This window comes from Cnephaeus nilssonii (assembly GCF_951640355.1).
Source record: "Cnephaeus nilssonii genome assembly, chromosome: 17".
NCBI classification, from domain to species: Eukaryota; Metazoa; Chordata; class Mammalia; order Chiroptera; family Vespertilionidae; genus Cnephaeus; species Cnephaeus nilssonii.
This window is the reverse complement of record NC_137088.1, coordinates 17,542,004-17,558,078: the sequence shown is the minus strand read 5'-3', so window position 1 is coordinate 17,558,078 and position 16,075 is coordinate 17,542,004. Positions and strand designations below refer to the sequence as shown.

Sequence of the window (16,075 nt, the reverse complement as noted above, 5' to 3'; positions counted from 1 at the left end):
TGGCTCTGTTGACTAATGAGTTTGCCGACCACTGCCCTAGCCGGAGTCTATTTTGAAGAAGAGGCGTTAGAAGTTTAAGTTTAAACTTTGACTCTCAAAAGAAATTTGGCTCTCAAAAGAAATTTCAATCGTTGTACTGTTGATATTTGGCTCTGTTGACTAATGAGTTTGCCGACCACTGCCCTAGCCGGAGTCTATTTTGAAGAAGTGGCGTTAGAAGTTTAAGTTTAAACTTTGACTCTCAAAAGAAATTTGGCTCTCAAAAGAAATTTCAATCGTTGTACTGTTGATATTTGGCTCTGTTGACTAATGAAGTTTGCCGACCACTGCCCTAGCCGGAGTCTATTTTGAAGAAGTGGCGTTAGAAGTTTAAGTTTAAACTTTGACTCTCAAAAGAAATTTGGCTCTCAAAAGAAATTTCAATCGTTGTACTGTTGATATTTGGCTCTGTTGACTAATGAAGTTTGCCGACCACTGCCCTAGCCGGTTTGGCTCAGTGGCTAGAGCGTCGGCCTGAGGACTGAAGGGTCCCAGGTTTGATTCCGGTCAAGGGCACATGACCAGGTTGTGGGCTCCATCCCCAGTAGGGGGCATGCAGGAGGTAGCCAATCCATGATTCTCTCTCATCATGGATGTTTCTATCTCTCCTCCCTTCCTCTCTGAAATCAATAAAAAATATATATATATTTTTTTAAATGCAGATATATCAGCATTTGCTGGTTTGGTGACTGGTGTGCTAGGAGAAAAGAACAGTATGAAAGGCCACGACACACGATGAAATGGCGTTGCCAGGTAGAGAAAGAACAGTGAGTGCAGGGGTTGCGAAGTGATTCTTGGGCTGCACGCAGCCATGCATTTGGATGTGGGTGCCACAGTTTCACCTCTAAAACAGGAATGGGGGCCAGGAGCAGACCCAGAAGGTTTGCTGTGGAAATGGTTGCTAGAACATGCCAGGGCAGCTTCTCAGGTGAGCACGAGGCTGTGCGGTTGGGTGGCACCAGCCGCTGGAGGGCTGGCATTGGACTAAGCAGTTCCCCTCGCCAAACCCAAGACTGGCTCAGGAAGAACCTGGAGCCGGGCTTCCCAGACCTCAGCGTGCTTAGGAAGCACCTGGCATCCGCATTAAGATGCAGGCTCTAGCCCTCACTGGTTTGGCTCAGTGGATAGAGCATCGGCCTGCGGACTGAAGGGTCCCAGGTTCGATTCCGTTCAAGGGAATGTACCTTCGTTGCGGGCACATCCCCAGTAGGGGCTGTGCAGGAGGCAGCTGATCGATGTTTCTAGTTCTCTATCCCTCTCCCTTCCTCTCTGTAAAAAATCAATGAAATATATTTTTAAAAAGGATGCAGGCTCTGATCGGCAGGTCTGGGGGGGGACATACTAACAAGCTCCCAGCTGGTGCTGGTGCTCCAGTGCAAAGACCACACTCTGCGAAGCCAAGGCCTGAACCGACTTTGAGTAGCAAGACCCAGATGACCTTCCGGGGCCTACGCAGACCCTTGGTGTCAGGGAGGAGAGACTCTGGGGTGCGCTACTCTTTAGTCTGAGAAGGCACTGACCTACCTGCCAGGCCAAGGGAGGTGCTGGACTCTGGGCAAGCCCTCACTGAGCTTGGGGAGCTCTGCCCTAGCCCAAAGCAGACCCAGAGCAGGACGTGGCTGGATCCCACACGGGAGCTTTCCTTTTAAGTCAGGAGATGACGCAGGCCCGTCAACTGAGAGGCGGTGGAGGGTAATGCCATGTATCAAGAGCAAGGGTGCTGGAACCAGATGGATGCGGTTTGCACCTGCTCAGTCACCCATCAGCCACTTAACTTCCCTCCGCCTCATTTTTCCCATCTGTAAAATGGGGGTGATAGAAAAGGGTTAGGAAGAGGAAATGAAACAATTCATGCAAAGCTTCTATGATGGGACCTGGGCTGCGTCTACACAGCAGGGATGCGACCACATATCCACTTCCTGGGTATGAACCCACCCTTCGGGGACCTGGTCTCATATGCCAGGTGCTTGTTGGCCCTGCAGAGAAGTAAAATGTGTAATAACCAGGGCCAAGGAGCTTATCACTTATTCCTTTTAGAAGTAGTGATTGATTGCCAAATCGGTTCCAGGCACTGTACTGGGCTGAGCATCAAGGTGCGTGCGTCCTGACCTAAGAACTAGGGAAACTGAGTGAGGATGGGCCACGGGAGAGGCCAGAAGGAGACGGAGGGAGAGAGCAGGTGCTCTGGAATGGTGGGATGGTGTTGAGAGTAAGTGGGAAGTGAGAAGGAAAAAAAAACCTTGCAGAGCCTGGAATGCCGACTGAGGAATTTGTATTTTCGTCTGTCAATAATGGAGAGAAACGGACAGTTTGTGATCAGGAGTCTTTATTATTATCATCATCCTCATTATTACAGCTAGTATTTATTGAGCACTTACTATGTGCCAGGGAGCATGCTAAGTAGTCTAAATCTATGAATTCCCTTACTCCTTACAGAACTCCTGTGAGGTGGGTGCTGTTGCCCCCTTATGGCAGATGAGTAAGCTGAGGTGTAGAAGGGCTACGTAACGTTCCCCATGTCTCAACATGAACCGGCTGACTGCCAAGACAGCCCTGTTAACCGCTACACCGTTCACAGAATACATCAGGGGGGCAGCAGGAGCCACGGGGCATCTGGTTAGGAGGAGGTGGCAGTTATCTGGGAATCAGTCCAACTTTTAGGTCCAGAAAAGCTGGAGCAAATGAGAACAGAGTCAGGAGGGCTTCCTGGAGGTGGAAACTTTGAGCCAGGTCACAAGGAGAAAGACATTCTAGGACCGACCCTGGGACCATGTGCTGCTGTGTCAGGGCCCCCAGATGGAGACATCTTCCTCAGCCCCCAGGCCCTGGCTCACCTGGGAACCAGGTGCCGTGCCCCGGAAGTAGATAGATGGTCGCATCCCTGCTGTGTAGGCATTTCCAGGTCCCATCATGGTCCCATCTGGTCTGGAGGAGGGCAGGGCAAACACCAAGTACAGCACTCGGCCCTCCTGGGACACATGTCCTGTGTGGCCTGGCCTCCCCCGGGACCTGGGACCACAGAGCTCCTTCGGGACAGTCCTCTCTCCATTAGCACAGCCCCTCCCCACCCCAAAGCCTCACGGCGGGGGGAGGTGGGGGTGCCTCTGCCACCTTCCCTGCCCCAGGCCTCCCTCTGGAATCGGCCGCCTCTCCTGTGGATTCTCATTATGCCAGGGGTCCTCCTCCCCCTGCTTCCAGGCCAGCGAGGCTGCCTGCCCTGCCTCCTCGGAGGATGCAGCAGATGCTGTCAGGACCCGACGTGGGTCCCATCGCTCAGCGCCCTGCCCCCAGGCCGCCTCTGGCGGCCAGAGCTGCTTGGCTCACGTGTGCGACACCGATGCTCCTGGGGGAGGCCCACCAGGGACCAAAGGAAACTGGTGGGGAACAGCCCAGCCTCCTTGCCCCTGGCGCGGGATGCCTCTCTAAACCCTCTCTCCAGTGGCGCCCCATCTCCCCCCACCCCGGTGCCCACAGGGATGATCTTCACAGGCTGCCTGCCCTCCCTTGCCCCCTCCCACTCCTCCTCCAAGCTTCCGGGGATCTCTTCCCAAAGAAGCTGTTTGCATTCAAGTCCCAGCCTCCGGTCTGCTTCTGCCTAAGGCAGGGGGTTCCCTGAGGGCATCCAGGGCCCCTTCCCATGCACCCTGCTTTGGGGACAAGACACATCCGTCCCCTGCTGGGGCCCACTGTTCTCAGCACTTCGCAGAGACTTTCTGCGCCTCGTGCCCAGCAGGGAAAGTGGAAGCGCCAAGCTTCACCTTCAGAGGCCGATCCCGCAGCACCGGGCGGCCACCCTCCCTCCGGGTGCATGTGTCCCGTTCGCAGGAGCCAGGCTGCCCCGAGACAGTCCCTCCTCCGGATGTCTCACGAGTTCTGCTCTCTGCACACAGACCTAGCCCTGTTTTTATCGTAAGCCACTCCAAATCCTTTCTGGAAGCAGCTGGGGGTATAAATAAATAACAGCAGCCGTAACACATTCTCGGCAAGTTTCGAGGGAGCATTTTTTTTTTTTTAAGCGAGAGCTTTTTTTAGATGGGCGGTGGCTCCCCCTGCCAGGAAACTCCCTGCCACCTTCAGCAGCCCGGCCTCTGCCGGATGCCTTGGGAAGACGTAGGCAGAGAGGAATTGAAGAGGAGCTAGCCGCCCACCTACAGGTGCTGGAGAGAGTACTTCCTTCTTCTTCCCTAATTTGGGCAGGTTGGCCACCACAGGTCAGGCCCCGGAGGCAGCAGGCATGGGGAGGGGAGGCAGAAACATATGCCCCCCACCTTCTGGGCCCAGGCCCGGGCAGAGGGCGCTTCAGAGCTAGCGTCCTTGGGAAGATGTCTAACCCCTGGCCCCTCCAAACACAAGGGGCGGGAGGGGATTCCATGTAGAAAGATGGGGAGTGGGTGTGTGGCTACCGTATGGAGCTCTCCAAAATGGAACGAGGGTGTGAACCAGAGGAAACCTCCCGGCTCTGGGGATACTTAACTCTGCTTCCTTAGGACAAACCCTAGCCACTACATCATTCAGGCTTTGGGGCCTCTTAGACCCAGGTTCAAATCTTGCCTGTGCTACTTAGGAGTTTCATGACCATGGAGCCTCATGGAGCCTCAGCTTCCTTATCTGTGTAATGGGGTTTAAATAGTACCTACCTCCTGGGGTTACTGGGAAAGTAAAGGGGTGGGTGGGAAGGCGAGGGTTCCGGGTGGCGGCCCCAGCCTGGCCATCAGCTCAGCTGTGTCTGCTCCTGCCGTGCGGGGCCCTTCATCACCTCGCAGAGCTTCATGGGACATAAGCTGCCCTCCGAGGGGCTCTTGAGGGTGAGCTATGGAGATTTAAGGAGCCTTAATCTACTCGGAAACAAGGACCACCAGCAGAATCATTAAACTCCTACAGACTTTCAGGAGGTGAGCGCTTTAGAAAAGAAGGGTATTGTGAGACGTTCCAGCCACGTGTGGACTTGGCTTTCGTTTTAGCAACTAACACTGTGATCAGCTGAGAATCAGAATCTGACACACGGAGGTCGGTCAGCCTCCCAGGGAAGAGGGGGAGGTTAGGGTTAGGGTCAGGGTCAGGGTCAGGGTCAGGGCTAAGGATAGGGATAGGGATAGGGATAGAGATGAGGATAGGGATGACTCAGGAGGGTGTGGTGGGTTAGAGTTAGGGTTAGGGTCAGGGTCAGGGTCAGGGCCAGGGTCAAGCCCAGGGCCAGGGCCAGGGCTAGGGCTAGGGATAAGATGAGGATAGGGATGACTCGGGAGGGTGTGGTGGGTTAGAGTTAGGGTTAGGGTTAGGGTCAGGGTCAGGGTCAGGGCCAGGGTCAAGCCCAGGGCCAGGGCCAGGGCTAGGGCTAGGGATAAGATGAGGATAGGGATGACTCGGGAGGGTGTGGTGGGTTAGAGTTAGGGTTAGGGTTAGGGTCAGGGTCAGGGTCAGGGTCAGGGTTAGGGCTAAGGATAGGGCTAGGGATAGAGATGAGGATAGGGATGACTCAGGAGGGTGTGGTGGGTTAGAGTTAGGGTTAGGGTTAGGGTCAGGGTCAGGGTCAGGGCCAGGGTCAGGCCCAGGGCCAGGGCTAGGGCTAGGGCTAGGGATAGAGATGAGGATAGGGATGACTCAGGAGGGTGTGGTGGGAAGGGAAGGGAATGCCTGGCTGGGGTAAGCCCAACCAAGGGGCTGTTCCATGAGAAACCTATACAGAGAGAAATGGAATGTGGGTGCCGGGAACCTTCGGGGGGCAGAATGTGCAAGGGCATCAGCATGGTCGGAGGGCAAAGACTTCAGGCCCAGGGCGAAGGGGGCCGCCGCAGCGGGGTGCCCCGCATTCCCAGGGAACCTTAATTAATGCTTCTTCCTTTGGAAGAAATGCAGGTTCCTCTTTAGCCTAAAAGAACAAGCAGCCGCCCTGATGACACCCCGGGAGCTGCCACACGGGATTTTGAAGACACTGGTGATCCCTCCCGCCCCCCACCTGCATTTTTGGGGTCTTGTCCTGAAAGTGAGGCCAGTCGGAAAAGCAGCGACGAACCAGCCTGCAGAAAAGGGACTCAGCTGCTGACAAAACGGCCAGTTGGTGGGATTTCGGAGTGGAGTTGGGCTTTGCTGCTGCTACAGGTGGCCCCAGGGGGTGCCCTCCCCCTGGGCCGCTGCTGCACAGCATTCTGGGAAGGCGGCTGGGGCTCCTGCCTGGAGAGGGGGTTCCCTCCAGGTCCAAGGCAGCCAAGGGAGGATGGGGAGTTTGGGGGAGGCCTGCCTCGCCCCCTTCTGCTTTGCCTCTCCGCCCCATTTCTCCCTGTCCACTCCCAACCCCCCCACCCCGGTTTCAGAAAAGCTGCAGAAACCCCCCCCCCTCCGCACCACCCCCCCCTCCTCCATCCCCCCCCTCCCCCCCCTGCAACCACCTCCATCCCCAGCCACCCCAGGCCGCGCTGTCCACTCGCCGCAGCTGGGAGATAATATATAAGCCATTTTCAACCTCGTGCCCATGAATCCAGCGCGCAGTCTAATAAAACACCAGGTTATTTTGTGTTTTATTAACTGCCTCTTCCCTTCAGTTTGCATAATGGTGAGTGAGATTTACATGCCGCGGAGACGGCTGTGCATTATTTTTAATAGAAGGTGCCACAGGCCGCCCCCTCTCAGGCCCGGGCGTGATGAAGTAACCTCCTCCGACGCTGATGAAGATTTCGTTCACACTGGCTGGGCCGGGCCGATGTCTTTTTTTCCAGATGGGTACCCCTTTGCAAAATGACTCCCCGCAGTAGGCGCGCCTCTCCGCCCCTCTCCATCGCGTCTCCCTCCCGACCGGATAAACTGCCTATTAAATTTAATTACAGCCCGAATGGCGCACATCTTGATCTGATGTTCCCCCGAGTGCACTGTATTCCGCCAAGGTCCTTGAGGAGGGAGGACAATAAATCTGGAGGGCGCATGCCTACTCTCCGCAAAGAGCAGTGCAGAAGGCAGCGCTGGCCACCCGCTTCCCAGGGCATGCATGGCATCCCTTATGCCAGCGTTTCTTTCTGGCTTTGCTCACCAGCGTTCAGGGCAGGAGCTGGTTTTACTGGCTCCGTGAACTGATTTCCACTGAGGGGAGGAGCTAAGGACATGGGTGGGGGTGCGTGGTACCCTTAACTGATGATCTGTCAGGCCCCACTCAGGCCTGGGAGCCTTGCCTTTCCTAGGATAGCTCAGATCCACCTTCAGAGGCAACGGAGGCCTTGGGAGGGGGCCCAGGCCCCAGCCTAGGAGAGCCTCAGCCTCAAAACCTTAGTTGTCCTGAGATATTTTAAATAAGCACGGGCTTATGGGAACTTCATTCACTCATTGATTCATTCGGCTCATATTTCTTTAAGTGCCATGTGCCAGGCACTGTTGTAGGCACGATACAGGGATGAAAAATGAGACAAGCCCGGCAGGTATGGCTCAGTGGTTGGGTGTCAACCTATGAACCAGGAGGTCATGGTTCAGTTCCATCAAGGGCACATGCCTGGGTTGCAGACTCGATCCCTAGTAGGGGGCGAGCAGGAGGCAGTCGATCAATGATTCTCAGCATTGATGTTTCTTTCTCTCTCTCCCTCTCCCTTCCTCTCTTAAATCAATCAAAATATATCTTTAAAAAAATGAGACAAGCCGAAACCGGTTTGGCTCAGTGGATAGAGCGTCGGCCTGCGGACTGAAAGGTCCCAGGTTCGATTCCGGTCAAGGGCATGTGCCTTGGTTGCGGGCACATCCCCAGTAGGAGGTGTGCAAGAGGCAGCTGATTGATGTTTCTCTACCATCGATGTTTCTAACTCTCTATCCCTCTCTCTTCCTCTCTGTAAAAAATCAATAAAATATATTTTTTTTAAAAAATGAGACAAGAAGCCCTGTACAATGAGTGCCTGGCAGGGTGTGTTAGGAGATCAGTGCCATAAACATCGAGCAGGATGGAAGGGGGGGGGCGGGGGCGGTCATCTGCAATGCAGGGGTGGGGGGTCCTGGCTTTTCTGTTTTGGGTCGTGAGGGGCTGAAAGTAAAATCTGTTTAATTACATATTTAATTCTTTACCAGCAATGTTTTACTTTTTCCAATTCTTTTTCTTTTTTTTTTTTTAGAATCATTTTAAAAATATATATTTTATTGATTTTTTTACAGAGAGGAAGGGAGAGAGATAGAAACATCGATCAGCTGCCTTCTGCACACCCCCTACTGGGAATGTGCCCACAACCAAGGTACATGCCCTTGACCAGATTCGAACCTGGGACCTTTCAGTCCGCAGGCTGACGCTCTATCCACTGAGCCAACCCGGTTTCGGCATACTTTTTCCAATTCTTGAAATGTTTTTTTCCTCATTATATTCAGTACAGGAAATACCAGTATCTATGGACGAGAAGAACTTACTAGATCCCATTATGGAAATATATACAGACATCTTGCCAGCAGAGCAGCATATATTGAAAACCCCAAGCATAGGCTACCTGCAATATAACTGAGGATGTGGGGCAGTATTTTCTTCTTCTGCAAGATGGGCTAAATCATTTTACATGTGTAGAGAGAGATTTTTCAGAGGTCCAAATTACAAATATAGTACTAAGAGACGCTCATTCCCTTTTTTCTTTATAATCTATCAGGTTATAATTTATGAAATGTCAACCTCAAAGTCAAGTCAAACGAACAATGCAAATTTTATCTTTTTTAAAGGTGTAGTCTTAGGAGTGTGGCAAACGTATGCAGGCAAACATAAGCTTCCTTTGTCGTCACTGCTGACTAGCCCTCTGCCGCCTGGTGTGCCACAGCTTATCCATTCATCAGTTAATGAGCACCTGGGTGGAGCTGCTGTTAATCTATAGGTTTCCCTTTCCATTTCTTTATTCCCCTTGCAATGTACCTGTTGAAGAAAGCAGTCCTTTGGGTTTATGGGGTCTCTCGCCTCTTGGGTGTTGACAGTTGCATCCGCGTGGTGTAGTTCAGCACGCTCCTCTGTCTCCTGGCTTTCCTGTAGTTAGAGCTAGATGTGCGCTGTGATTCTGGGTTGACGTTTGTTTCAAAGGCGGTGGTTTGTGTTTCCATTAGGACACCCAATTGGCAGGCTGCCTCTTTTTAAGATAACAGCAACCACTGATGGGCAGTGCCTAGAGTCAGTCATTCATCAGAGTTCTAGCATGGTGACTCCTTATTCCATTATTCTGTCATTTATTACTGGATCTAGAGGCCCAGTGCACGAATTCGTGCACCAGTAGGGTCCCTCGGCCTGGCCTGCAGGATTGGGGCGGAACCCACTCTCAGACATCCCCTGAGGAGTCCTGGATTGCGAGAGGGCGCAGGCCAGGCCAAGGGACCCCACCAGTGCACAATTGGGCCGGGGAGGGACGCGGCAGGTTGGCCAGCCAGGAGGGACCACAGGAGGGCTCTAGGGCATGTCCAGCCTGTCTTGCTTAGTCCCAATCGGCCAGACCCCAGCAGCAAGTTAACCTACCAGTTAGAGCATCTGCCCCCTGGTGGTCAGTGCCCATCATAGCGACTGGTCGACTGCCCCCTGGTGTTCAGTGCACGTCATAGCGAGCAGTTGAGCGGCCTTAGCATATCATTAGCATATTATGCTTTGATTGGTTGAACGGCCGACCGGATGACCAGACACTTGGCATATTAGGCTTTTATTATATAGGATAGTTGCACAAAGAGAAATCCACCTCACCTATCATTTGGTGATCCAGTGGTAAGGAATAAGATTTTGAGATTTTTAAAAGGTATATCCAAGCTGAAAACTCGGCCAAACCACCAGGACGCTCCCTGATCAAGACTGACATGGAGGCGCATCATCAGGAAATGTGCTGAGTTTCCTGCCTCCCACGGGGCTCCCCAGCAACTGTGGTGTCTTCTCTCCCTCTTAGAATTCCAGTGCTGACCATCGAGTCCGACTGGACCTGGGCCTCTGGGACAAATTCAGTGAACTGGCCACCAAGTGCATTATCAAGATCGTGGAGTTTGCTAAACGCCTGCCAGGCTTCACCAGCTTGACCATCGCAGACCAGATCACCCTGCTGAAGGCCGCCTGCCTGGACATCCTGGTAGGTGCCCTTCTGACCTGTTAGTAAGGGGCTCGGGGCGGGCGGAATCGGAGACTGGGATGCTTTGAAGACCTCCAGAGGCTCCGGTTCCCTGATCTCTCTTCCTGCCACCTCCTTGGCACCAAGTCCCATCCTCCCAGCCTGCACCTCCGTTCAGCTGCCAAAGGCTCAGAGACCCCTGGAGTTGGACAGAACCTTCCAACCCTCTCTACAGGGTGTGGGAACCCCCTCCACATGACCTTGGGAACAGGTCCAGCCAGTCTTGCTCACAGACCTCCAGCGACAGCTTGTTCCCCCTGGACCCCTCCCATGGGACAGTGCTGTGGGTCTTCGAAAGGCCTCCGGGCTAAACCGACTGGAGGTGGCCCATAGCAGCCTTGTCCCTTCCCCTGATCTCACACCATCACCACTGGCGGCCTTGGGAAATCTTTTTATTCCATGGGCCTCAGTTTCCCCAACTGTGCACAGGGGATCCCTGACGCCCCTCCACTTCCTGCTGTTCTCACACTGTGACTTCTCGGGCCCTAAATGGGTGAGGGCGCTGTCACACCTTGTCCTCTACAGGTCTCTGCTGGCTGGATGCCCACTCTCCCTGGTGGGGGCTTCAGGCGGGGGGAGGGGCGGGGCGATTGGTTCTGTCTAAGGCGGTTTCCTTGGGCAGAGAAGCAGCTCCCATTAGAGGTGGCAGGGGGCATGTCCTGCCTGGGAGACTGTATGCTGACAGGCTTCCTGGGGACATGAATGGAAGGCTGGCCTCGGGGAGGCATCAGAAAATAGGGAAGGGACAATTAGCTTTTGAGGGACTTTAAAAGCATAGATTTTTCTTTTTATTACATCTTTCATAGCTTTGGGTATAAACAATTCTGCAAAGCAAACAGTTACTCACTGTAATTAAACACACACACAGTCCTGCTCAGGTGAAGAGAGGACCCTGGAAGGGCGGTCGTGCAGAAAGCTTAAATGTTGTGTCTTTCTGCTTGCAAGTTGGATCTGCAGGAGTGGTAATGATTACTCAGTAGCCTACAGGCTCCAGGAATCCTGAAAGTATATGTGGCAGTTTTTTCTTCTCATAAAATCGAAGGGTTTGGGCTGAACCTAAGAATGTTAAAACAAAAAAAAAAAAACAAAAACAAAAACAAAAAACATGAAACATCCGAGCAACATCGATCTGTCACATACCCATACCCTGTAGAGTTTGCAAACCTCAGCTCATTTGCACCTCACACAACTCAGCCTGGGAACAGAGATTCAGCCCATTTTACAGATAAGGAGCTAGAGCAGTGGTTCTCAACCTTTCTAATGCCACAACCCTTTAATACAGTTCCTCATGTTGTGGTGACCCCCAACCATAAAATTATTTTCGTTGCTACTTCATAACTGTAATTTTGCTACTGTTATGAATCGTAATGTAAATATCTGTGTTTTCCAATGGTCTTAGGCGATCCTGCTAGCGGTTCTCAACCTGTGGGTTGCGACCCACAGGTTGAGAACCACTGCTGTAGAGGAGGTCACCACAACATGAGGAACTGTATTAAAGGGTCGCGGCATTAGAAAGGTTGAGAACCACTGAGCTAGAGGATAGGTGAGTCACCAAACTCAGGTGAATGTTGGAGCCCAAACTCAAGCCCCAAGTCTTGGGACTCCAAAGCCATGAGAAGCATAGACGAGAGGATTACAAACATAAACAGGATGTGGTATGGGAGGTGTTGGCCATGTGGAGAGAACTAGCTAGACCACCAGAGATTACGAGAGGCAACTTGGGCAAATCAATAATCTATATATATAAAAGCCTAATATGCAAATTGCCCGCATGGGAGTTTGACCAAGAGACCGATCGCTCGCTATGACATGTGCTGACCACCAGGGGGCAGCGCAGAACAAAGGAAGGCCCGGCTGGCAGCCCAAAGGCCCTGCTCAGCCCTGATCGCGGGCCAGGCCTAGGGACCCTACCTGTGCATGAATTTCATGCACCGGGCCTCTAGTGACATTAGTAATGATCTAGTAAAATACTTAACTTATTAATGCTTGGCTCACAAGTGCTTCAAATGTAGCACTCAGTAGAATTTCCCCTAAGCCTCAGAACACCCCCAATATATTAGTGGAGACTGGGTGATTGCCACACGAATAGAGAGAGGTGCCCAGAGGCCTAGAGCGGCTGAGTGATGGGTGAGGTAACACACAGCCAGTCAGAGCCTTGGGGGAAGGCTGTGGGATTCTGAGGCCCCTGCATCAAGCGGCCACCGAGCGGCGCCCAGAGCCTTCCTGATGCTCAGGCTCCGACTTTGGCCCTCTCTCTGCTCGTTTCTTAGTTCTCTGCTTGTCTAGCTGTCAGGCGGTGACAGTCTGAGAGTCCCACGATTCCAGCCCTTTGGGAAAGAAAGATGGAATGCAAGGGATGTGAGGGATGCTTTGAGATCCTTCCACAACGCCACCTGCTTCATGATCAGGGTGCTTAGATCCCTTCTTAAAATCCCATCCACCTTCCAGCAGCCGTCTGCCCTCGCCTCACATGTACTCCCCAAGCTTGCTCATGGACCCAAGATTTAGCCCTTAGCCCCTTGGGGGAGACAGGGAGAACAGGGGCTAATACTGTGACCTTTGTAAAGGTATTTAAGCTCTCCAAGCCTCAGTTTACCTACATATAAAATAGGAATACAAATCAGTCAGGCGTTAACTAAGGTAGTGCCTTAAATGGGCTTCAATATGGTCATGGATATAATGGGACATGCAGTAGGTCCCCAGTCAGGGATTCTGAAAGCAGGGACAAAACTGGCATCAGCCCAGGGAAGGGCAGAGACCCCCAGTCATATGACACAAGGCAGCAGAAACGCTAATTTGGCCCCAGACAAGAGCTCGCTTCCACGAATTTGTAGCAAAGGCAGTTAATCCCAAGACCCTGAGAGTGCACAGCTTCAAAGAGCATTCATTGCATGAGAATGTCAACTGGCTGAGCTGTTTAGAAGCATCGTCTCATCTACGCCACGGATGTATGGATAGAGGGAGACAGGCAGACCAGAAGGACCGACAGGCAGGGGCTGAGGTGATTCTCGGCCCCTGGAAGGGGAAGTCGAGGTGGTACCACTAGCCGGGACCTAGTGCCACCCCTTCTCAGCCACCGATGCATTGCCCTGTGTGTGGTCCGTCCTGATGGTCGCCTGCCTGCGGGCTGGTGCTGTGCTGGGAACACGCTCGCAGTTGCACTTCAGATCCATGGGACTGTAGCTGGAACTGTGTTTCCTGGTGGTGTCTACACTGGACTGGTGGCTCAGGGAGGGCAGGGCCACACGGGGGTTGGTCACGTGGCAGAATCCCAGGCACAAGTGAGGCATTCGCTGGATATTTGTGAATGGATGGATGGGTGCGTGGGCAAATGAATTTAAGATCAAAACTGGAATTTCAGGATACGGGCTGCCGTCCGAGGACTGCGTGTGTGGAAGCCTCCAGTGTGGGGTCTTGGCCTGTGGGACACGGGGCTTCCCTGGGACCTGACACCCGCTGCCCTCGCTTCCGCCAGGAAAACATTCCCACGCCAGTCACAGCCGCACCTTGCTTCCAGTGACGCAAAAGTGACTGCCCTGCCTGCCTGCCAACCATGATTTGTGGTCCTGGGGTCCCGGGGACCTGTGACTGTACGGCCACCCAGGGCCGTTCCCACAGGTCCTGACCCCCCTGCCTTCCCGGACTCGGCAGAGACCGGCCCCCAGCCTGGCGAGGAGCGAGCTCTGGGCGGGCGCCCCACAGCCTGTGTTCGGGCCTCAGCATCGCCTCTGGCCACTGGGCCGGCGTGAGGAGGGCCTGTGTGTGCGTCCCGGCTTTCTCAGCTGGGGGTGGGGCAGTTACCTGGGAGGTCACCGTCACCAGAAGTCACTGGGAGGCAGTCGGTGCAGTGGGTAAGAGGGTGGGCTTGGCCAGACTCCCGGGGCTCCAGTCCCAGCTCTGCCCCTTGGAGCTGTGAATTCCAGGAAGCGATGTGACTGCTTGAAGCCTCAGTTATGATTTCAGCGAAATGGGTCTAATAGTAACTCCTCCTTGATAAGGCGGCTGGGACAGTTGGTTGGGTTAATGCATGTGAAGCATTTAGTACCTGGCACAGGCAAAGTCCTCCTTTAAATTATCTGCTGTGAGTATCGATATTGGGTTAGCCCAGATTGTCCTCGTGAGCTGTACTGAGCTGCCACACACACACACACACACACATAAACACACACACACACACACACACAAACACACAAACACACACACACACGACCTGTGTGCTCTCCAACACGGGAGCCACCAGCCACCTGTGGCTGCTGAGCATCGGAAGTGCTTGCTGCTGCAATGGTAAAAATGCACACTTGATTTCAAAGACTTCTTGTTTACACATGTAAAATACCTCTTTAATGGTTTTTATATTGATTATGCATGGAAACCAAAATATTTTGGATCTAAGTCAGTTCAATAAAGTAGACTATTCCATTTATTCCCACATAATCCGCTTCACGTTTTAAAAGAACGGCTCCTGGCGTGCCGGTCTGGAAGCAGGAACCGAGGGCCGAGATCCCGCGCCTGCCGGCATCCTTCCCGGCATCCTTCCCGGGACCGGCGGGCTGGCGGCAGGTCCCACGGGGAAAGCATTTCATTCCCATGAGCTCACACAATAGGTACTGTGTGCTGCCAGGGGAGACGGCCGCGCACAGCTCGGGGTTATTGTTGTTATTATCACGACTTCGACATTCCCACAAGCACTGGAGGATAAACACTCAGATCAGATCAGGGTCTGCCCACCAGTTGCCAAACACAATTAGTGCAGAGACTGAACTGGGGGAGCAATCTGAGTGTTCTCCTGCCCCTAAAAACTTAGAAATCCCTGGATGCCCCTCTCCGGTGTTACAAGGTGGGAGAGAGTCTGATGAGTTCCTTTACTTAACAAGTGTTCGTTGGCCACCTGCTGTGTGGATGGCACTGCCCTATTTGCCAAAGAAATAGCAGGGAGAGAGGCGGCAGGGCAGTCTTTTTCTAAGAGCTCATCTTCTCAGGAAGCTCAGAGAGGGATGGTGCTGGGTGATGGTTCATGCTGCGGAATACTACACAGCAGTGAAAAAGAACCACCACGACATGCACTAACCTGGGGGAGCTCACAGATGCAACATGGAGTAAAAACCAGACGAGAGAGAGAGAGAGAGAGAGAGAGAGAGAGAGAGAGAGAGAGAGAGAGAGAGAGACTCTATACTGTGTGATTCCATTTATGTACTAGTCAAGTTCAAGAACAGGCAAATGTAATCTACAGGAAGAGACGTCGGAGTGATGGTTACTTTGGGGAAGGAGGATTGATCAGGAGGGAGCCTATAGGTGCTGGAACCATTCGTATTTTGATCTGGGTGGTGGTTACACAGGCGTGTACTTTGGGAAGATGCATTCAGCTACACATGACGTGTGCGCAGCTCAAGGCAAGGATGCTGCCGTCGTTATCTACTGCTGCATAACTAGTTGCCACAAAACTTAGCCGCTTACAACATGAATTGTTATTAGCTCACACCGTCCCTGTGGGTGAGGACCTGACCTAGCTGGGAGGTTCTGGCTCAGTGTCTCTCCTGCGGTTGCAGACGTCATGGGCTGGGGCTGCATGGGCTATAGGCTTGATGGGCCGGCAGGCCTGCTTCCAAGGTAGCTCATGATGTTTGCCCAGCGAGTTAGTGCTGGTTAGCAACGTGAGGGCTCCATTCCTTGCCAGATGTCCCTCTCCATGGGGCTGCTTGAGTGTCTTCATGACTTGTCAGCCAGCTTCCCCCGAAACTGGAGAGGGAAGAGCAGGAACAAGAAGGAAGCCAGGATGACTTTGACGACTTTGTCTCCAAAGTCCCACCCATCACTGACCCCGTATTCTTTCAGTGGAATCAAGGCACGGGGTCCAGCCCACACACGAGGGGAGGGGGACGGAGCTGCACTCTTTAGAAAGACTCGTAGCAATGGATTTGTGGGCATATTGTATGATAGGAGGTCGTGGGTTTTAGGAAGCGGTG

General features: G+C 53.1%; 1 protein-coding gene across 3 annotated transcripts in view; it reads left to right on the top strand.

Annotated features, from left to right (window-relative positions):
* Nucleotides 1-16,075, top strand: part of RARB (retinoic acid receptor beta) — a 150,935-nt gene that overhangs the window by 127,576 nt on the left and 7,284 nt on the right. For all 3 annotated transcript variants that reach the window (XM_079795636.1, XM_079795637.1, XM_079795638.1), the window contains exon 5: nucleotides 9,897-10,073. In XM_079795636.1, the coding sequence (XP_079651762.1) occupies nucleotides 9,897-10,073 (177 nt within the window). The remainder of the gene's footprint in view (nucleotides 1-9,896; nucleotides 10,074-16,075) is intronic.